At 41.9% G+C, this 22975-nt stretch overlaps 7 protein-coding genes and 2 non-coding genes across 9 annotated transcripts; 6 read left to right on the top strand and 3 right to left on the bottom strand.

Annotated features, from left to right (window-relative positions):
- Window positions 1-311: 311 nt before the first annotated feature.
- SS1G_05513 (hypothetical protein) lies at window positions 312-2383 on the bottom strand (the record flags this gene model as incomplete). The annotated part of the gene is made up of 5 exons (XM_001594034.1): window positions 312-692; window positions 745-1026; window positions 1077-1183; window positions 1235-1341; window positions 1434-2383. The coding sequence occupies 5 exons, from the start codon at window positions 2381-2383 to the stop codon at window positions 312-314; spliced, it is 1827 nt and encodes a 608-aa protein (XP_001594084.1).
- Window positions 2384-4080: 1697 nt separating this feature from the next.
- Window positions 4081-4290, top strand: SS1G_05512 (predicted protein; the record flags this gene model as incomplete). Its single annotated transcript, XM_001594033.1, has 1 exon — window positions 4081-4290. The coding sequence occupies one exon, from the start codon at window positions 4081-4083 to the stop codon at window positions 4288-4290; it is 210 nt and encodes a 69-aa protein (XP_001594083.1).
- Window positions 4291-8516: 4226 nt separating this feature from the next.
- SS1G_05511 (hypothetical protein) lies at window positions 8517-10805 on the top strand (the record flags this gene model as incomplete). The annotated part of the gene is made up of 4 exons (XM_001594032.1): window positions 8517-8618; window positions 8670-8943; window positions 8993-9978; window positions 10029-10805. 4 exons carry the CDS (start codon window positions 8517-8519, stop codon window positions 10803-10805), a joined length of 2139 nt encoding a protein of 712 aa, XP_001594082.1.
- A 615-nt stretch (window positions 10806-11420) lies between these two features.
- SS1G_05510 (hypothetical protein) lies at window positions 11421-12248 on the bottom strand (the record flags this gene model as incomplete). The annotated part of the gene is made up of 2 exons (XM_001594031.1): window positions 11421-11919; window positions 11986-12248. 2 exons carry the CDS (start codon window positions 12246-12248, stop codon window positions 11421-11423), a joined length of 762 nt encoding a protein of 253 aa, XP_001594081.1.
- A 1079-nt stretch (window positions 12249-13327) lies between these two features.
- On the top strand, window positions 13328-14356 carry SS1G_05509 (predicted protein; the record flags this gene model as incomplete). The annotated part of the gene is made up of 4 exons (XM_001594030.1): window positions 13328-13361; window positions 13413-13519; window positions 13944-14014; window positions 14161-14356. 4 exons carry the CDS (start codon window positions 13328-13330, stop codon window positions 14354-14356), a joined length of 408 nt encoding a protein of 135 aa, XP_001594080.1.
- Window positions 14357-15103: 747 nt separating this feature from the next.
- Window positions 15104-17692, top strand: SS1G_05508 (hypothetical protein; the record flags this gene model as incomplete). The annotated part of the gene is made up of 1 exon (XM_001594029.1): window positions 15104-17692. The coding sequence occupies one exon, from the start codon at window positions 15104-15106 to the stop codon at window positions 17690-17692; it is 2589 nt and encodes an 862-aa protein (XP_001594079.1).
- A 520-nt stretch (window positions 17693-18212) lies between these two features.
- Window positions 18213-19624, bottom strand: SS1G_05507 (predicted protein; the record flags this gene model as incomplete). Its single annotated transcript, XM_001594028.1, has 4 exons — window positions 18213-18269; window positions 18421-18474; window positions 18706-19315; window positions 19416-19624. The coding sequence occupies 4 exons, from the start codon at window positions 19622-19624 to the stop codon at window positions 18213-18215; spliced, it is 930 nt and encodes a 309-aa protein (XP_001594078.1).
- Window positions 19625-22047: 2423 nt separating this feature from the next.
- Window positions 22048-22120, top strand: SS1G_14538. The gene has a single exon. It is a non-coding gene; the product is annotated as a tRNA-Lys (tRNA).
- A 356-nt stretch (window positions 22121-22476) lies between these two features.
- SS1G_14659 lies at window positions 22477-22584 on the top strand. The gene has a single exon. It is a non-coding gene; the product is annotated as a tRNA-Gly (tRNA).
- Window positions 22585-22975: the final 391 nt, after the last annotated feature.

Below are 22975 nucleotides of genomic sequence, written 5' to 3'. Positions count from 1 at the left end.
TTTTTTTACCTTTTTAGATTTTTATTATTTAAATAGATAGAAATTAAAATAATTTATAAAAATCAAAATAGTATTCATTATCCAAAGAATAACATGATACAAATCTGACATCACATCAACGAGGAATTGTAGAATCTGCACAAGTTTAGCAAAGAAGCTTTATCATTCACATACTGAACTAAGCAAGCGCAAGCTATGCATGCATGGATCGAATATTTGCGTAATCACGAACAAAATCGCAGCATAGGATATCCGCTTTTACAGTTACACACGCTTTTGCATAATCCCTCACATACCAAATCTTTCCTTCTTTACTCCTTCAAATCCTTCTCTACCTGCTCTCTACAAATTGGATGGTAGAAATCTTTGTTCTTCTCAAAAGTTTCCTCTGCCAATTTTCTATCCACCACTAGCAATTTTCTGTATAGTGTTCTCACGAACTTCATCCTACCAACCTTGCCCAATAACTCAGCAGTGGGAAGATATACGGATTCATCTTTTGCAGCCAGACCGACGCCGAAATAGCGGGAGCTAAGTTCGACGTTTTGAGTGTCGACGAGAGAATAGGCTTTACCCATTGCTTGACTTTGGGATGGGGTGAGGGGAGTGGTGAAGAGTTGGACTTGTTGGAGGAAGACGACCACTTGGTTCGCGGACCAACCTTCGATATCCGATGGTGAAGGTACGAAGTCCTAGGATTAATTAGTTTTCTGTGTCAGAAGGTTGATGTAACTGATGAATTACCTTTGACTCCCATTTCTTGGCTAGAGCATAGCATTTGTCAACCAAGCTTGTGTCAAATTCTGGCTTTGGTGGAAGACCTGGCTTGTAAAACCATGAGTCCCAGTCAACCGACTCAAGAGCTTTAGAAGCAGCCTCATCAGAAGCGAAGAAATCAAGAAGAGTAGCTTTGAACTCATAAGAGTCAAGAGACTTTTTCTTCCATGTTGTGAAATAATGCGGAATGAATTTATCCCAGGTTGGTTTACCAACAAGTCTCTCGAGATAGTAGAGGAAGTGAAAACCCTAGTTTTATTAGACATTTATTTTGAAGTTTGATCATCGATTGCACCCACCTTTTCATAAGGGACACTGCTGAAAGCATCATCCGGGTCTTTACCCTTAAGGTCAACAACTAATTTGGTGAACTCATGATCTTCGCCAAATAGCTTTACGGAATCCTCTGTGTACAAATATTAGCTTCAGAAATATACGTACAAAAGCGAGGGCTTACCAAGAGCTTTCCATCCAATAATCGAGGAAAAGTCTCTATATGCTTCTCCATGAACAGCAGCGATAATTCGTCTCTCTAGATACACCGTCCATCCCTCGTTTAACCAGCTATGAAAAGTTAGTCAACTAGATCTACGACAACACTTATTTGTGCAAGGTTTGCATCGATTGAGAAGGTATTCGAAATTCTCAAGACCTACAAATGTTCCCAACTAGCATTAGATACTAAGTTGCCACTCCAGCTATGAGCCAATTCATGAGCAATCACATCAACGTTCTCTCTATCTCCACTAATGATAGTGGGTGTAGCAAAAGTAAACACTGGATTCTCCATACCACCATACGGGAAACTTGGAGGTAAGACCAGAACATTGTATTGAGTCCATTCATAAGGATAGACGATTTTCTCAATAGTCTCAATGAACTTCTCGGTATCTCTCTCGAGTTCCCACTTGGCTCCTAAGAGCTCCTCTGGTCCAGTGGAAACGAGAGAACGTGATCCGATAGATGCAGTAGCTATATCACCTGATGAAAGAGCAAAGAGATAAGATGGCATAGGAATCTCCTGGTAAAAGGAGTAGAGAAGAGTACCAGATTCTCCATTTTCACCATGAACAAACGATGCTGCACCACGAGGCAAGCCACTTGCGAGAACGGGAAGAGGAGAACGAATTCGGAAATCATATGTGCTCTTCACATCAGGAGTATCCTGACACGGGAAGATAGAGCGGTTATGAATGGCTTGGCATTGAGAGAACATGTATGGGAACTTTTTGTTCGAGGTCTGAGCGGGAGTAAGCCATTGAAGAGCTGTGCATTTGTCGGTAGTGGAAATGGTGATGTCGAGTGCAATAATGGTACCCTTTGCTGCTCCACCTGGGATCTTCACAGAAAGAGGGCTGCCGTATGGTTCATTGCGTTCCTTGAGAACCCATTCTTCGGTTTTACTTCCGTCAACAGCAATCTTTTGCACATCAACGAAGCTAGTATCAAGGATGATCTCTTCAGATTCCTTGTCCGTAATGGATTCAAGCTGTAGTGTAACTGTGCCATGAACCCGTTGTTTCTTGAAATCAATAGCTAAATCGGCGATCGTATGCTTGGTTCTCCAATTGTTGTAATTCGACAAGGTGTTTGGATCACGAGGCATATTGATGGTAGACACCGTGGCCATCGTGCGAACTGTGACGATAGTCTGACGAGCTGATACTAGTCGAGGTGCAAATGTGATGATACTGCGTCCGATAGAGAGCAGGGAATTCATATAACGGGGAGCCCAATTGGATGGAACGAACTAATTCAGCTGCCAGACCAAATCCGAGCTTACAGATGATGATCAGTGAAGGTCAAAGATTTCCAAGCTGATGTTGTAATCTTATTTTGGTCGTGAAGGGTGGGGTGAGAAGGAGGGGTAGAATGATAATTGGCCTAAGGCCTCAGTGGCAAGGACAACCTAACATTTCATGAAATCACATGATATCCGCATGCTCCTTATCTGGTTAGTGAATCCCGATAATTCCGTCTGTTTTCTTCCCCTGGCTCTGGAAGCACAAATCTTCGATCCAGACGATATAGCCGGTACGTACAGCGTTTGACCAACCGAGAGATGCATAGATCTGTTCTCAGATCTATAAGGGTTTGGAAACCAGCCAGAAGGATCTTTCTGTCGCGGATTCAAATTGATTGAAGTTTAACCCCTAACGGCACTGTTTCATGGCGCTCAATTGCTCCAGTGGGAGGGGGTTTGGATATTTCTATATGGTAGATGATTAGGTACGAAGGTATGGTGCTGCTGTACACACACTCAAATCGAATACCTCGAATACATGAAAACCATTTACGGAAGGTCTTATCCGAATACAACCGTGGACTATACTTTAGCATCGATTGTATGTACAATTATCACATACAGAAGAGTTTTACAGGGAAGAACGCGGTCTAGATTGCCTGACCTGCAGTCTGCAAAATACATGCTGCAACTGGTCACATCATAGTGGCCTGCCGAACTTGTTCGTGCGTTCAAATTCTTCTGTGTGGTAGCCATGGGATAGGAAAATCAGGTACGGTAAAAGTAGCAAGGGTTGCTGCCAGCCCATGAATCAAGTCATCTCGTCGAAAGTCTCCACCCCCAGCTTTGTAGCTACTCAATCCGAATCGGGTCACTCCTCGGAGGTATGAACTGCAATCGGATTTATTTGAAATTGTTGATGATGATAAAACAAGCTTAAGATGAAAACATCCGTAGCCTAAAGTTTTAGACAATGGCAAATGTCAATGTGTAGTGTGAATCCTGGGCGGTGCTCTTCATCTCAAGGCAAGGTACAGGCACAATAAGGACGAACTTGACTGAAACTTGGGATTCCCGTGGGAAAATCCTGGTGAGAATTCAATTGCGATAGCACTCAGGGAAAATAGTTTGATGCGATGATGTAATACTGTACCAGAAGTATATGGATGAATAGCTGCAGTGTTATAAGGAACTACGAGGTACTGATTTGAAAGGGACTCTACTCGAGCCTCTTCGAAGTCCCAGGAAGCATTTCAAAGAAATTAACAATCTCCAACGACACGTACAATTAGGGATTGTCATCCGTAAAATTGCCAACGCCTGAAAGCAAATAGAAAGCAGATCGGTATATAAGCACAGATGAAGTGCCATTCTTGGCATACACGGCAACGGCCCTCACCCATGCTTCCTTTACGTCTCGCACAGACATCAATCGTGATATATTCAAAAATTTCCCAATTTTATGCTTGACAACCATTCTTCACTTCCTTCACTCCGTACTGCCGTTAGCCATTCTCTCTTCCCTGTACCTGAAAACCCACGTTTTAAAACATCTAATCATGAAAACAAGCTCACAAGGGCCCATATTTGAGGTTTTGTTCCTGCTTAGTTCTCCACTATCGCCATGCTTCAGATATGCACTGGGTCACCACTGGCGTGGTATCGAATATTCAAAAGTGTCTAATTTATTATACCAGTCCGTTTCGAACCACGGCCTTGGCACCACTGAATATCCCATGTTGACCACGGCTTTCGGAGCACGGGATTAGGCTCGTTACAGGCTGGTTGGTTTCGTTCTTGCATTTTATTCATCCTGGATTTTTTTACCATCTTTTATTCGGGTGCTGTTAGAACTTAGTACTATAGGGCCTGGTGGGCCATAAGTCCAGGGCTCAACACCGGGGGTAAGGTTCACGCTCCGGAAATCGACCGAAATGGTTATATGTCGCTTGATGGTATCTGTCTAGAACTGCAGTTCTTCCCAAGGAAGCATTCTGCGCACGGAGGGGGCGGGGAAAGTTTTCCTATCTGCAAAAGGTCAAGAGTGTGATAAAATCGTACGATGGAGATAAATCGAGATACTTAATTCTTCACATATTTCCTAAAAGCTCGACAGTTTGGAGTGAAGAATTTTAGATTCGTGGTGTTGCACAACTTTGGGAAACTTTTTGTGCATGACATTCGTTGACATCAACATGCCTAGCAATTGGTGTTTCTAAGGAAAAGCTAGCGTAGAGGCTACACCTTCAAGCTACGGAGAATTAATGAGGAATTACTAGTTAACATTATGCCATCTTAATTTGGAATATATGTTGGTTACAATTGGTCGAAGGAAGAAATAGAATAGAGCCTCATTCCATGATGCTATTACTCGAGTTTTCACTGCGAGACAAATTTGCAGAGAATAGATACGAAAGGAGGATCTGATGGCATGCACCTTCGACATTTCATGGTATGACGGACGGGCCGTTGTTTTTGTTACAGATGCCATGTGCTGATGGATACCTTTGTGAGCCAAATATAGAAATTCAATTCCGTCGGAAGAACCATTGAGCTAGAGCCGATCATGATAGTGAGATTGTATTGAAGAAAGACGATGTAAACTCGATTGAACAAGTGATTCCGGGGAAGAAAGACGAACGGAAACTTGTTGAGGATCAGGATTTCTTCGTAATCAATCATGAGGATGAATTGAAACCAAACCTGGAGGTAAGTTCCGCTCCTTCGTTCCTTGTTTTACTAAAGGTGGTATTGAATCATGAGAATTGAGGTTATTCGCTAAATATCAATGCGAAGCATATATGAAATGAGGCATGAATGCCTGTGTGTTATCACCTGCTCCAATGGCTTGAATATCTTCACTCTATTTGAAATGAGGTGGTAGACTTTCTGCATGCCTCTGACTCGCAAAACCGTTCTCGTTTGGTTTCTAGGATCATACCCTTTTTATGCATTAGAACTGTAGTGTAATGCTGCACGCAGCATAAGACGAAAGATGAGATGAAAATGTGAAGATTTAAGTAAAGGGAAAAGAAAGATAGTTTCTGGTACATAGGAAATTTGCCTAAGTTTTCATGTGCATGTAATGAAAAATGCATGAAAGTGCATTGCTGCTCCTACTACAGTCACACAACTTCGCCGTTCTTCTCACTGTGTATTGTGTCTTCCAAGTTATCACGGAGTCGCGGATGTCGGAAATGATGAGATAGGAAATATTGGATGAAACAAGCACCTCTGAGATCAATCAAGTTGTCGAAGAAATACTTGTTTGCACCTACTACCTAGGTATAACATAATTACTCGTTCATATCACAATAATTTTAACTGCTATATTCTATGTGCTGTATTATATACCCAAACATTGAATCAGAACATCTCCTGTCTATAATATAGGCATTATTGACAAGCCCAGGGAGTTAAGACCCCCTAATTGGCAGCCGTTATACGTACGAACTTGTGGGGAATACATGAACTATGATTTTGAAAAGATGCAACCTTTCGTTTGACATATCATGGTCTATTCAGTGGCAATCATTGACTTGAGGTCATCTATTTTCGCTATCTTTATCAAGGTTCTAAACTAAATGATCATTGACTGATTAGAGAGATTTTAGAATGACTTTTAATCACATTTCCGCGTGGGCTCCTAGAAAGGAATATAAAGTATATGTTTAGCATTGAGATCATCCAAATTCTCCACAATTGCAAGCTTCGGCAACCCTAGCTGCTTGCTCCTCCTCATGGCAGAAGGATGGAAAGTCAGAATACCTCTATCCAAAGCGATGTTTGCGAAAATGGTTTTCAAGGAGGATTGTCCCAACAAAGGTAGAATGTCCGGATGAACAACAAGGACATGGCCGTCCATTTGTAAGAATATCAAGGAGTTCGGGATAGATATGGAAATGATATGTGAAGAGATTCAACAATTCCAAGTCCACTGTGACTGGCTGATGAACCGGACTTGTGCCGAAAATATTTACTTTTGTGCTGTGTAGATTTTTTTTCGTATCAAGGGGGTTTGAGAGTTCTTCTCCACATTAGTCTAGAGCTCGAGACCGCACAGACTACATAGTTTGAAAAAGACATCGGAAAAGAGCTGAACTCTTTGCCGATATCTAGCACTCATCGATGTGATTGAACATGTAATGTAAGCTTTGCGGTAATTTGGCTGGCACCTTTCATTGAAATCATTGAAGTTGATAGAGATTAGATACGTTAATCCAAATCTCCGCTATATCTTTGTAGTCTGTAAAGCATTGAAATAGCTCTCACTTGTGACCAATGAAAATATGATATGCGAGTCATAAGGATAAAATTAGCTTCCCTCGTTCGATTAGTGCTATGTTTAGATGGCGAAAGTCTCTTCTTCTAGAAACAAAAGTAGTCTCATATACTCATATACTCGAATATATAAAATTTAAAATCAGGCTACACTTTGTTGATAGCCGCGGTATAGTCAATGTTTCTCTGCAAGAAGGGCAAAGCAACGAAACTTAGTATATATGATGTTATTGTAATAGCCGCAACAGCAGGGAATATTTTCCATCTTCCAGAATCAAATTATCCTCCAGATATAGTGTTTTGATTTAGAGTTCTCGTCAGTTCGTTTTCAGCATCTGTTATGGAGCCTATACAGACAGTATTCCTTTAGGGGTTTATATCTGTTGTTAGGGCGTTAGAACAAACTTTCAGGCTTTAATCTAATGCGGACATCTCCACAATGACCCCTAAAGCGCAAGAATGATCCACTAATCGCGAATCAAGATTGTTTGGGTTTGCCCCCTTCTCAACCCAAAATCGACGTCTGCAGAAAAACATCACCCACCGACTGATACGAAGCTTTCTTTTCATTTTCCCCGATGCTGATCATCAAGGCTAGCTATCTTGGTCAACGGAAGCTATAGTAGGATGAAGATTGTATGGGATCTCACCAAGACAATGGACAACGATACTGGTACAACCTTCCATTAGCTTCAAACCGACATAAAGTCATCATTCATCATAGAAACATCATGAACCTCGAATTCCTGATCCTGAATCAGCCACCTCCTCTAGTAAGCAGGTACACATTCCGTACATCACGACTCTGATGATCACCACCACAAGGCTAGTCGGTCCATGTCCATAATCCCCTCTCCCTTCTCTACCTACCTGACTAGTAAGAAGCTATTAATGCTTCTTACGCACCAACAAAAAGCCCTTGTATGTAAATCCCACGACCCTTGCACAGTCTCATGCAGTCAACGACTTTTCTTTCCTAGATCCCTATGTATTCCCAGTTTTGCATACAGTTACATGGCTGCCATGAATGCGCACGGGGCAGCACGGACCCTTGATTGATTCCGTAGATGGTAAGGTGGTAAGCGAATTTCTTCTATCCTGTCAGAAGCTCCAAGCGGTTTCATTTCATCAACCACCCTTGTTTTCTCACTAACAACCTTCAAACACTTGCACCTCATTCACCTAGACATTCAAATTTCTGCCCTCTGCACAGTGCATTGGTACGGCATCAGCAAGTGAATGAGGCAAATAGGTAACTCCGAGGTTTACACATACACTATTCTCTAGCATCCTACATTCCTTGACACATGGTCAAGTGCTTACTATCCCCTTCTTGTCATTTTCACTGTACCTGTCTCAGACGCTAAAACCATCGGTGTTCACTCTCAAGTAGGAGAAAAGAAAAAGGGCACTAATGGACCCTGCTGCACGTTACTTTATAGACTGGGGATGAATATGTTGAGAATATTACATATCTCCACTTGAATCCTCGCTGGGTCGGTCCAAGTGTCTGGCACTCTTTGAGTATATCTTAATCCTGTCTTTTCCGCCTCTACACCTCACCAAGTGGATCGAGTCCCTTTATATATTTCTAACGCCAATATACTAATATATATGTTACATTTCTTCCCCAACGATTGAGTGGCAATCTATCTTACTACTTCATTGAAACGCACATTCGAGCCGGGAGCTTCGAAACGTATCGGTATATAATATGGCTCATATCGCCGACAGCATAGCCAATGCGGCGAGCACTGTTGGCTTAAATAACTTAATAGCTCGTGAATTGAGTGTATCCCCTTTAGCTCAGGATCTTGTATGTCATTCTCTTCATGATCAAGCTGGTTCTTGCTCACACTGTATTCAGCGTTCAGAATCCCCAGTTACGGAAGAGAAAGAAAAACACATTTGGCGAATGCATCAACCTAGCGAAGCACCACGAAAATATAGTATATTTCCATTTAAAGAGAAGTTATCGATTAGCTCAAATCGACATAATCCAAGTACAGAATCAGCTTCGACATCGGTATCGGGAGAGAAGCATAATACTCAAAAGTCAAAAGATCCGAGTAAACGAAGGAAACCAAGCATCACCGAATTAGGACCCATGACCACTGTACATGAAGCCGCGATGGATTCTCGTGAGTATTCCAATCATTTGAAAGCATGCATAGGACTAACACTGAATAGCTACTATTCCAGGACGACCTCCTTTACACGAAAGATCCTTTAGTGCACCAGGTGGCAAATGGAGGCAACATACATATGGTGAATCCTTAGCTTCATGTATTGAAGGACCAACTTTAGATGAGGGTGCAGAGATCGATAGCCATTTTAATGAAGTCAACAATTTTAAGAAACAACGATCAAATTCTAAAAGCCGCTCACGTTCACCCTATCAACCTCTTTCGCCAAAATCTTTGGCCCCTCTTGTCATCCCATCTAGAAATGCGCCAATGCCACAAAGAGTGCGTACTAAATCCTCACCAAGTACACTTAGATCACCAACACCACCACAAGTTCCACCAAAGTCGGCTAGAATGATGGAGCAATCCCCACATCATAAATGTTCTCCTTTCACCCCTTCATCCTCGATGAGCCTTTCTACTACAGCAACCACACCAAGTTCAGAACTAGAAGGACGTTCATCTCCAAAGCCTTGGATCAACACCGGTCGATCATCCCCAAAACCATGGATGATGAATTTTTTCTCCGGACGATCCTCGCCCAAACTCGGGAAAAATGGCTCAAGCATCATGCAACAACAAAGTGTGAATTCCAGCATAACCACTCTTCCTCTCCCAACCCCACGGCGACGCTCTCCAGGCCATTCCCGCAACCAATCCGAAACAATTCCTACGCAGCAGCAACGATCCGAATCTTTCTCCAACGGTGCATCTCATCGACGCCGAGAATCTGAATCCAGCACTTCGATAATGGATCGAGGAAGACCAAAGAAACGTTCGGATGGATCACCTATCAAGGCTACATCTTCCAAGCGAGCTCCCACTTTGGAGGAACAATTAGCCTTTGAACATTTACCTCAGGGAGTGAAGGCTGCTCAAGCGAGCTCCAAATTAACGCAAACGGAAATGGAGACGCTTAGATGTCAGGCTATTGGACAAGTGTGTAGATTTGAAGTTCTCAATTCAAAAGACGTGGATGATCTTTCAAGGGTATGTTTTTCTTCCTTCCCATTAAATCTCACTCACTAACATACGAAAAGGAACTCCGCGCCCTAGACGAACGCTGTCTTTACCTCCGCAAAACGCACCGTTCTCTACGAGCCGGTCGTCGCAACCTTCACGATCGCATCTGTACCTATCTCCGCTCCCCACGCACTGCCAAATTCTCCCACGATTCCATTCTCAAACAAGAAGAAGCGCTCGCAGAACTGGACTCCTCAATCGACGACTGGGTATCCAAACTCGACCAAGCCGAAAACAGACGTACACGCGTGCGACAAAAGTTACTCGAACATGTCGCCGCTGCAGTATTCATGCCCATAACCGATCCTAGTAACACCATAGCCAGAGAATCCACGAATATAAATACCATCACCCCACCACGAAGTCCGCCTCGAAGCCCCATCAAGGGAATTATCACACCTATTTTAGAAACACACCCCGAAGTCGATATCGAAGCTGAACCTGAAGTGGAACGACGACTCTCCGAAGCAGAAATTAGACAGAAAAAAGAACATCGTCATAAAGCTGTAGAATCTATTCGTATCTATGCAGATTCAGATGTTTTTGCACTGTTGGCTGATGTAGAAGATGAGATTAATAGGATGGGTGATTCGCCTTCTTCTGAGGATGTCCCGTCTATTCTAGAAGAGAAGATTGCAGTATCTTCTGATGCGCATTCTCCTCGTAGGGAAAAATCTCCTCAGGATTCCACACCTGATCCGCGTTTTTCGTCTGTGGTCGCTCCTATGTCGCCGTTTTTACTTCGGCCAATGGTTTTTACTATGCCTTCTGGAAAATCAGGTGTTAAAGTTTAGAAAATACGCTTAATTTTGACTTTTTTCCATTTTCGTTTCTGTTTTGTTGGCGTTCTTTCTCTACTTGTTACATTGGCGTTTTACCTCTCCGTGTAAAAATGTTTTAACGACTTTCACGATTCTAAATTACTTGCTATGACTAGCTGTTTTGTTTTTTCTTTTGTTTCCTCTTGTTGTTTATCTGGGCTAGCTATATGTTTGCTGCTTTTCTTATATACTCTATTCTATGATACCAGTTTTATTTTAATATTAAAAGGGGGGTTTGGTTTGGAGGTTTATGAGAGGAGGGGGGCGGGATGTACTCCGTATAACATACTATATTGTCTGTTTTTTTGGGTTTCTTTCGTTGTGTGGGGCGGCTGGATGGGTGGATTATGGATGAAGAGGGAGGATGTTCATGATACTTGTGGTTTATGGGAGGACTTTTGACGGAAGGGAACGAAAAGGGATGTGTAGGCTCTACAGAGATTAGCTATTAAAAAGAATTAGATAGCAGGTAGATAGATATGAGTTTTAGAATGAGACGAAATAAGAATAAACAAATTCCTAATCTATATATTAAAATTGCTCTATTACCAAACATGAATTATGAATATCAATCAAGAAATATCTTTTCTACCATCCACCCAACCTTCTCAACCCAATATTACTCAAAGTCCTCCCACCACTTCCCTCCACAACTCCACTCCCTTCCAACTTCTCCCCATCACCCAACATCAACTCCGTCACCACCTTTCCAAACTCCTTCGTCGGCGTATACATATTCCTACTACACATTCTCACCACAGGAAACAAACCCAATTCCATCAATCTCAACATTCCTTTTCTCTGCGGTATAAATTCTTTAATTTCTTCATGTGCAGAAGCATCTACAGCGCCCGGTCTCACATTATACACTTTAAGATTCTCGCAATCTTTTTCTTTTGCAGGAAGAGCCAAGAGATCAGCCTCCGTCTGTCCTTTTACAACCCCAAACATGGGGGTTAGAATGCCCGGGGATGTAGTTGCGCCTTCGCCGGATATATAGAGGAATTTAAATGGTTTCGGGGAATTGAGTGGTGAGAAAGCTCGAGCGGCGGAGAGGGTATAGGTTTGTGTTATTTCGGTGTATTTTCTACGCGTTAATCATTAGCATATATCCTTTCATCCCCTCTTCCCCAAGGAAATAAGAAAAACTCACTCCCTATCAACCCCCGAGCTACTCGTCCCTAAAGCCCATACACAACCATCCGCACCTTTCAATTGTTCCAACACATTCTCAGGATATTTTTTAAAATCGGAATGGAGAATAACAGTGGCTTTTTCATGATTGGGGTGGGTTTCGGCGAGAGAAACGGGGTTTCGTGATAGTATGGATAGTTTGGTTATGGAGGGGTTGGTGAGCATTGTTTGGAGGATACCGGAGCCGACAAGCCCGGTTGCGCCAGTTAGGATGAGGTGCATTGTTTTGGTTTTCTTTGGTGGAGAGTTATGGTGAATGAAGATGTAGAGTATAGGAAAATCGAACTGAGAGAGAGGACATTGCTAGATGGGAGGAGTGAGTAGATGATGTATATATTCGAGATATTTTCTACAGTTGATGAAGGTAAGACCAAAGCTGACAAGGCTACACAGATGGGATAATCTGAAGCCCTGGCTATTGATGATAAGAAGAGGGCTATAATTGGTTGATTGGGATACGCTAGCGGGCGCGATATGCAGCTTGCTGACATGACCAATCAATTCTCAATATCAAAATGCAACTTGCTGACCTAAATCAATTTTTGTCATCAGCAGCGTGAAATCAATCCGATACTCAGAAAGCCCCAGTGATAGATCAAAGGGGTTACTGAAGGCGGTTCAATACATCAATCACAGCCGTAGAGTTTGCGACAGTTGGTATGCCAAAGTCCTACAGGTTGTCACTTATTGCCAGGCTAAGCTAACTTTTGGTTGTAAGATAGATGAGTGCGACGCGCATTTACATCAATGGCACACTAGACGTTCGATTCTATACATTCACAACCCGCAGAAAAACTTGTACGGAAAAACATAACTGGTGATGGGGCGTCACTTCAGCCAAGAGATATTCCCTTAGAGAATGCGATCCATGATGTGATGAAAAATATCCCATTGCCGTACGAAGCAATTTGCAAACAGAGCCAGGCATCAGCATGATACGCCTTTGACGAAACACGCTCCTCGTTATTGCACAAACAAAAGTGTAATGCGGGACGACTACAGGATTGGGGATCATGGTTGATGTATCATGAAGTTCATCTTGAGTTCGTAACAAAGAGACCATACTTCACGCAACCACCATTTCTCGGAACAAACCACAAACATTGGAAAGAAAGAGGATTTATGGGTATTCTTTCAGGAATTTACATCTTCCTAAAATTCTGCAAGAGTGAGTGGGCATGGAGAGGAACGGGTGGGTCGTAGGATGAATTATCCTGGTTGTCATGCATCCTTAAATTTATATTCAGATACATGCCTCCTTGATTGCAGGGTAAGAAGACGTTTCAACCCCTACTGGAAGTATGTCGTTTCTTCATCTGAAGAAGGTGTACTCAGGTGAGTACCATTTGTCTCAGTCAGCTATCCCATGTATCGTCATCTTACTAGTTACTGGCAAGCTTATTTTGTTGCGATTTCTACCCGTTTATGTTAGATGGGCTCCTAGAAGTCTCAGGATGTTGCAATTGGGATCACAAATAGGCTTGTCTGCCTTAGTCACCTATCGCGCCTCCATTTCTTAATTTTCTGTGTTACCGCCATTTAATCTCGTCAACTCGTCAAAAATTGGTTTGTTCAACGAAGGATCCTCCAACGTCCTACCCCACGACCAAGATTAAAGTTGTGGCGGGGTAGTAAGACACCCTCAATTTCCAGTCAGATATACCAAGCTGGATCTTTCCAGGCCTTTGTAAGGCCTATGAACCCACTTGAACAGGACATCTCAGCGCCTACTGTGCTGGAGAAAGTGGAAATGAATGGGTCGGCGATTTGAGTTCAAGCACCTAAATAGGTGTTTCTGACAATATTCACGACATAGCACACCTAATCGCTTTACATTGGAGATAGGCTACTTATGACGCATCTTTAGATAGCATTCTTCAATTATTGAGATTGTTCGATGACCAGCCGCATTTCTAGCCTAGTAGGGAGATCAATGGCAACTCCCCTTGGGCAATTGCTTCCGAGCCGTTTTCGATATTTTCCGAGGTGTGGGTGGTTTCACCATGCACATACATGTAAAACGAAAGAGACAACCATCACATACGAATATATCCAAAACTTCCTGCATCTTCTCTTCAACAGTTTGTGAAACTATTGGAGCGTTCACGTTTAATAACGATATATGAGACGGCAGAAAATTGACAGCAACTCCCTTGAAAATCGCACGATACTCAAGAGTCAATACAGCATACGTGGGTGGGTACCTTAGATGCGGCCTATCTTCGCTCCGGCATGATGGCTTATGCTATGCTAGTTATGGTCAATATCCGATGGTTTGTGATGGGACAGTCGCAAGATTAAGTAGGCGGATTCTTGACGGTAAATGGTAGATTGGTTGGAGTCAAGCCTAGCTGATGCCGGAAATTCTGTGTACTAGGAGGTCAACGCTGGATTATCTTGAATTTGTAATCGAGATGCTAGATGTGAGGCGAGTAGTTTGAGAACGGAATATTGAGTCCACTTAGGTAATATGGGACAAGAAAAAATAACTGAAATGGCCATACAATCACTGCACGATAGGACAACTTGTTTGTCATCCTATTCAGGATAATGCGTGTAGTGCTTTTTGCTTAAAATCAATACTCCGGGTACTCGATGAGTATCTCGGTCCATTCAAATATGAAGTTCGAAATCTTTACTTTATAATAAATAGTACTATATTTGCACCCATAGAATAATAGTGCCTCAAAAACCAGCTTGATCCACAGTAATCCTTACTTCCCCAGGATTTGCTTAGTCAGCTCTCTACGCCGGTCCACCTTGGTCGACAATGTTCATACCTAGCTCTCCACATCATAATTTATATTCTAACGTTTCGCGAAGTCTTGTACTTGTCCCGATTGAATGGATATATGCAATATACTGCTAGCTAATTCCTATATTTTTATTTCAAATTCGCCCTTCCTGCTGTTCTTGATCAAGAGCAGTATGTTGCTTGCACTGATATTTGCCACTGAATCCGAATGCTGAGAGGACATCAAACTCTCTCATTCGCGCCTTAAATCACATTCAAACTTGCGGATCGAGCCCTTCTGCACGTGCCCAGTCAGGTGGTGTTTACCACTTACAATACTACCATGATTCGACGTTACTGTCTATGGCCACATACGACGTTAAGGGCATCTTCAATTTCTCCCAGTCGTCTTAGCCATCGCTTGCCAAATTTATATTCGTCAAGCGCGTCGTCATGGTCACTTTTTGATCAGCAGACCCATTCACGTAGCACTATAGGCCTCTTCTCCAGAGGACTGGCGCGGGTCGCGGCTGTAGCAGAGAAAAGTCTTCCAGATGAGACGATTGATGCGGTTAGGGGTATTGGTCCACCCAAGACTTTGTTGCCACCATCTCCTGAACAGCAGGTGGCTATTGATACGCTTTTATATACCAAAAAGAACGTGATTGTTGATGCCTGTGCTGGATCGGGAAAAACAACAACCATTCTGCATCTTGCAAAATCTGCACCTGGTACCAAATTTTTAGTATTGGTCTACAACCGGCGTCTGATGTTAGAGACACAACAGAGAGTCGAAGATTTAGGTCTCACCAACGTGACTGTACAGAACTACCACACGCTTGGTGCGAGATACTACACGTCAGAATGTGCTACCGATCAAGGTCTCAAGCGAGTTGTTGAAGATGACATGAATGTTCTCAGTGGCATGGAACTTCCTGAATTTTCCGTCTTGATCTTGGATGAGCAACAGGACATGACTCCAATATTGAAACGATTTGTGGATAAGGTCATCCGCGACAAAGGATTTATCGGGCCTGACCGCCAGCCCAAAACAGAAGAACCGCTGAGAGTCGTCGTTTTGGGCGACCGACGTCAAGAAGTTTATGGATTTAACAATGCTGACTCACGCTTCTTGTCTATGGCTGATCGTCCTGAGGTATTCGGCTACATTAATCGCGAAGACTGGATCCTGGCTGATCAGACAGCCACGAATCGTATGACCAAATCTAACGTCGACTTTATCAACCAACAACTTCTTCTTAAGGATCCACATGGGAAACCTATGCGGGCTGTCAAATATAATGATGCATCAGGTCAACCATATCCTCAACCACGCTATATCATGTGTAATCCATATGAGGATTTGGTGCATGAGGTACAACGACTCCTGGAACTTCCTGATATATCACCAAACGATATAATAGTTCTTTCTCCGTCAGTGCGTGGAGTCTCACCTGCAATCTATCTTGCCAATGATCTCGCGCTTCGTGAAATCCCGGTGTTTAGATCGGATTCTGACATCTCAGAAATCGCACCTGAAGTCGCTCATGGTAAGGTATTGATCTGCACTTATCATCAGGCGAAGGGTATCGAACGCAAGGCTTCGATTGTACTTGGTTTTGATCAAGGATACCATAATTTTTATAATAAAGTCGCGGAAGACCCCGTTGCTGTCACAAATCCACAATACGTCGCCGCCACGCGGGCTCTTGAACATCTTGTTCTCATTCATGCGCATACAAACTCTCCACTGCCTTTCGTAGACCTGGATACCGTGGGACAAACATGCGATTTAGTCATGACTCGCAAGCACAAAATTGAACCTTTTGCCCCTGGACGGCAAATACCTACATTCAAGGTCACCGCGCTTTGCCGAAACCTTTCAGAGACTCTTATAACAGACTGTCTTCGTCGTCTCAATTTCCAAATGCTTGCCGAACCTGCTTATGGAAGCTCCCCACCACCGTCTGAAATTCGCGACAAGTATGGTCTTGTCGAGGCTGTAGCAGGTATTACGGGAACGGCTATCCCTGCTATTTTTGAATGGTATCTTAAAAGAAGGTTATCCATAATCGCAGCGCCCCTACGACTTCTCTCACCACTCAAAAGACCGACGAAGCGAAGAGATCCATTAAGAGAGCTTCCTGAAGCTTATTATGAGAAAATTCAGTCTATAAAAGACGGTTATGATATCGGGATGATCACACCCGGGGACATATTGTATTTGTCAAATGTCAATATGGCATTAAAAGATAAGGACATTACCAAGTTATTGAGTATTCCTCTGACGGGATATACGTGGCTGACAGAGAAATACTGTACATATATTAATTATGTACTCAATACATTAGCAGGCATCGCCAAGGTACCTGTGCGAGGTATTTTTTTCGAACGTATCGCTTTTCACAAATATCTTGAAATTACTCGTGGGGGCGGACCTACAAGGCCGGAAAAGAAAGAAGGTGTCCTTGTGAGCGGAGCTATGGATATATGTCGTCCAAAAAAAGGCAAAGCCATCGTATGGGAAATCAAACATTCAGATTCCCTCTCACCAGAACATCTACTACAAGTCGCATTATACATGTTACTTCTCGGAGAATCAGCCTTGGGTTTTCTCGTATCAGCACGCACGGGTCAAACCGTACAAGTTCTTCCCAAGACGTCGGATTCCCTGTTGGAAATTCTGCAATTGCTGGTAGATGCTAAATCGGGAGGTGCACAGTCGAGATTATTAAATACGTATTCGGATGAGGAGTTTTTGGGGGAATGTAGGAGTGATTTTAAGGGTTTGGTGGGGAAATGTGCGTTGCCTGCTTGGTTTGCTATGAGGCCTACAGAGTCGAGGTTTAAAAAGGAAGGGAGGAGGAAGAAGGGTGAGATGGATGATGTTGTGGGTGATGGGGTTGGATCTGAGGCTGCGCAGGAGATTTGAGCCACAAATTGATTATGGGTGGATGGATGCTGATTGGGTTGTGGTAGGTGTTAGAGAGGGGTTGATGTGTGGTTGGTATAGTTTAGATGTTAGATGCTAGATTCTAAAGATCTAGAGTGTACATAGTAGATAATAGATCTATAACATCCAACTTCAATTCAGATAATTAACCCCCCTCCCTTTCTTTCCCATTCAAGATCCTAAAATCTTTTTGAATAACAAGAAAACATACACAAATCCACTAAAAGAGACATAACAACATTTATTCATATCCATTCTTCTCAAAAAAAATCAAAAAAAAATCCCACACAGCAGCGCCGCGAGCGCAAGTGCAATATAAACCTGAATTCCAACCAACCATCTATCCATCTATCTACCCCCTATATATTCATATAAATAATACCCTCATCCATTATCAACCATCACCCACTTAATAAGACTACCTACCCCCTATCCCACCTCTCCTCATTCTCACCCTCATCCCCTCGATCCCGATGCCGAATTAAATCATAAGAATATTCTAAAAGCGGAAGAGGGGGCCATGCTTCTTCATTACGATATCTCCATGCTTCCCAATCTATGAAATAACTTTTTTTTTGGTGGTTAGTGGATTTTTATTGGGAGGGAGGAAGTGAGGAAGGGAGGTGAGTAGGGTAGCATAGGTTGGGTGGAATAATATGGAATAAAAAGAATAAAAAACTAACCATTTACCATTCTCCCGATCGTACAATAAATTCCTCATTGCTTTGTCGCGGTTTTCTATTCCTAGTTTTTGGAATATTCTGAATTAAAATGAGAAGGAATTAGTATATCAATAACATCAATAACATCAATAACATCAATAACATCACACTCCCTCCCAATACAAAAATAAACAAAACCAAAAAAAAACCATACAAAACCCCCACCCCAAAAGCCCCCCTAAACCTATCCCGTTCACATCTATCCCAACCCCCCCAAAACACACCCGGATAAATACATTCACCGGGTAATTTTTCCATAACGAGATATACGAGATATCCCCCCTCGAGTGGAAAATTACGTCGTTGTTTGTATTTTGCTAGACCTATTGCGTAGGGGAAGGGTTTATAGGTGTCAGATGGGATTTTGGATTTTTCTTGTGCGCTAGTGTTGGTGGTATTGGGGATATTGGGGGTGTGGTGGAGAGTGGTGTAGGATTTGTTGAGGAGGTTTAGACAGGTTAGTTCGGAGTCCCAGGGTTCTGGGTAATTGGGAGGGTTTATGAGGTTGGTTGTGTTAGGGTTGGGGTTGGAGTTGCTGTTGCTGTTGCTGGGCGATTGGGAATTTAAGGCTGGAATTGGATGAGTGGCGGAATTGATATCTGAATTGTAGGTAGAATTTGAATGGGTATTTGAATTTGGATGATTGGTGATATCTGAATGGCCATCCGAATCCGATTTATCAGCGGGATTGGAATGCCCGGCGAAATTAGAATCACTAGCAATATCCGAATTGCCAGCTGAAACGAATTGTTCAGGAGAGCCCATATGACTAGCAATATCGATATCCGGGTCTCCAGCTGTATCCAAATTCTCCGCTAAATACAAATCATACAATTCGCTAGCATAAAACCAATCTTCATAAGTATTTATTTCCGGAGTCCTTAAACAAATATTAATAACTTCCTACTTACACGAAACAAGTTCAAAAAGAATAAAGACATCCATGAGTGTACACTGTATACCTAGAAACTTGCACTTACTGCATCCATATCTTAACAACAGCAGGGGATTTAATCTCTTCTCCCCCTCTCTCGTCTACAAGTTTGCATTCATATACTGCTCTGGAGAAATCTTCATATTCGGCTTCATTAATTGGATTTCCGGAAAGTTCCCAGATGTTATTGCCGATTTTGAATTTATGCCCTGGTTTTAAATACCTTGCGATCCAGTTTTTGGTTATCCAGGACATTGTTTGGATTCTTTATAATTTGTTAGATGGTGGTTGTGAAGGATGCTAGGTGATTATTATGATTGAAGGATGTGTGAGTAGGTGGTGGTATATATGCTGCTATGTTCAGAATGATTTGTTTCATCAGCTAGGCAGCAGCTAGGCAGCAGTGAGGGGTCAACCGGGTACGGAAAAAAAACCAAAAGTCGGTCTGCTGGATATGATGCGAATGTAGTTATAAACAAGCGGAATTTCAGATTAAGATATACATAGGATAACTTCTTACCCAATGCATGAATAGTAAGTAAGTAGGTGATGTCGAGGAAAGGGTATCAAGCGAAGTGTGGAGCAAAAATAAAAAAACTCCAAAAAATAACATACAACAGTGGGGATTCGCTGGTGGTCACCCACCCAACTACTAATCCACCGATCTGAAGCTTGTGTATGGCAGAGCGGACGGGATGCCCAATTCTCTTCAGTCTATGGTCGTATGTGTTAGGAAGCGGTTTAAGTAAGCTTATGTAGACAGCTTTGATGCGAGTAGGTTGAAGTGAAGGGGCATCATACACGTGGAATTTTGTATGGAATTGTGTCTTTGGAGATTTTGGAGGATTTGTATTAAGATGGAACTGGAGTTGGATTGAGCATATATTCCAATAGCTTTAGTTCGACACATAAATGATGGGATGGGATCATGAAGGCAGAGTTCACCAGTGCACTTTTATATAGGTCAACCCTTAAAGGTTACCGCACTTGCGATGTCGGGCTTCTGGCAATCGTACATAATGCAAGTAATATTGATATGATTCTCGGGTCGAAAACTAGTAATAAAAGTCCCCATACAAATTCTCGTTTCATATTCATAAGTCACAATGCAAGGTCAGAAGTTCCAAGTTGTCCGGATCAAGTCTTACGATGGAAGGTCCTTGATCTATTTGATTAATTTCATACAATGAAATTGTTCAAAACAAAACATAAGCCTTATAAGTATCATGGAATCTCCGAAGATTTCAACTGCGTGTAAGAAAACCTCGTCAAGTTTGAAGCTCAGTGCGGTCCATCACATCTTCTGCCTAAGACTGCACCAAAGGACTTTGATGCTAGGAATACTTAAAGATATGTTCCATGCCATCAAGATCACCTATCTATAACTGACGTCAGACACAACTATAATGCTGAAGCTCCCCGGAAGCTAAGATCCAAGAACAGGATTGATTGAAGATGGTTGCAATTCGGAATTCGTCTATTTCCCGGAAGAAAATAGAAACACTGGCAAAAAATTCGTATCTTCTGTTCATTCTTCGCAAGAAATACCTCTCGAAATCGGAAGCCCCAAGCATGAGTCTTAAATAGGGTTTCAACACTAGTGTGACCTTCCAAGTTGCTCATTCTTTCCAACTTGAATCTGAACGAATGATATACAACAAACCTTTGATCTAAGCTTCGTATCAATTTCAAACCGTTCAAATAGACAGCAAAACTAGAAATTCGGCGACAGAAATTATTTTGAATAGAGTCCCCAATCAATCGGAAGGTACCGAGTAATCAGATGTGCAACAGAAGAACGACTCCCCGCTAAGGAAAAGATTTCTTAGATGGTTACAAAAATAAAGTTCCCAGCAGATAGGTTTCGAATAAAAGGCGCAGAATAAGGGGATATGAAATGGAAAAGTGAAATTTACTAGCAGTAACAAAGAAAGATTCGGAACCTTCTCGAGTGATAACTAAATGTGCAGCAAATTTGCCTAGAATGGTGAAAATTGCAAATATCAATCCTATGGCCATTGAATATGAATTTATGTAAGAGCATGGAACTTGTAGCCATTCAGTTTGTGCTTTTCTAAATCGTGTATTCAAAGATTGGTTGAGAAAAAGAAAGAAAGACAGAGGCGCGAAGGGGGATAACTTGAAGTGGAGGAAATGGAATTATGGATAAAAAATGATGATGATAATATGGTCGACAACGTCAACGAGATAATATATGACTGTAAAATATTATGTGTAACCATACTGACTGAAGATGCACAGAGTTTTACCGATGATACAAATTAAAAACCATCTAAGCATCAAGGACATGTACACCGAGCGCACAACATAGCCACACCTTCTTTCCACAATACCTTTTCCGGGAGCAACTTCCCCTACATCCTTATCTGTTTCCATGATACTCTATCCCAGAAACTTTCACTATTAAGAAAAAAAAACCCCCTTCAAAATAAAACACCATTAATCATGGAACATCCATCTCCCACTCCCCACCAAAAAAAAAAAAAAAAAAAAGATACAAAACAACCCCGCCAATACCCCACTACCCCCTCGCTTAAATTTTCTCCCAGAAAAATTTTCACGAAGCTCTTTAAGGTTACAGAAATTTTCATGCTCAATCCCGCAAATATATTTCTTAATAAAATTTTAAGCCATCAATAAACCATCAAGCAAAGCCTGCCCGGCTAGCTCAATCGGTAGAGCGTGTGACTCTTAATCACAAGGTTGGGGGTTCGACCCCCCCGTTGGGCTCAATCCCCATCAATTCAGCTTGAATTTTTGGTGTTTTTTAAGTTTTTTGGTGAAAAGTGACTTTTTGGGGGGCTCGTTTGGATGACTTTATTTATTTTTTATATGTTCTAGGAGGGAGGGGTAATAGATATCAAGGATGAAAGAGGAAAATATTAACTGAAGTACATACAGTCAGTGTTACTGCTGTTTGTTGAATGAACGTCTAATCTCGCTTGCGAGCGGAGAAATCTTTTTTGGGTACCTTGCGCAGTGCCCCTCCGTTTACATAACTTTCATTTAAACAATTAATGCAATGACAAACTTGAATATATCGGCCTTTTGCTCGGTCTTCTTCAACAATGACTAGCAATCTGCAAGCGTTTGTGGTTTAGTGGTAAAATCCATCGTTGCCATCATCTTCTCTTCATCGGAAGAGATCTTGAAATAACATCGATGGGCCCCGGGTTCGATTCCCGGCGAACGCATTTTTTCTTGTTTAATAATCTCTATACTTTTGTTTCTTTACTGATTTTATCAAGTGGATTAATTATGATTAGAATAAATATTTCTTATCTTATATCACTAAAGTATTATAATACATCTTTTAATTTCTATTTAAAATAATATATTATTTATAAATTCTTGAACTTACTTTCCAAATCCTTTTATTCTTTTATAATTTTTATTTTTAATAAAATCATATTTTTTTCTATTTCAGAGGATTATATTATCTTTTTTAAAATTCTCCTTAATCATTTAACACAAAGTATTGAAAATCTCGAATTTGAAGAATCTTTTATTATTGTATAAATTAGGGTTATTTCCGAAAGTGGGTGGGTGAACTTTGGTGGTGAAAAACCTTCTCGGCTAATACAA

Source organism: Sclerotinia sclerotiorum, genomic scaffold (assembly GCF_000146945.2).
Source record: "Sclerotinia sclerotiorum 1980 UF-70 scaffold_6 genomic scaffold, whole genome shotgun sequence".
NCBI lineage: Eukaryota > Fungi > Ascomycota > Leotiomycetes > Helotiales > Sclerotiniaceae > Sclerotinia > Sclerotinia sclerotiorum.
The sequence above is the reverse complement of the archived record's forward strand: the minus strand, read 5'-3'. Positions and strand labels throughout refer to the sequence as shown.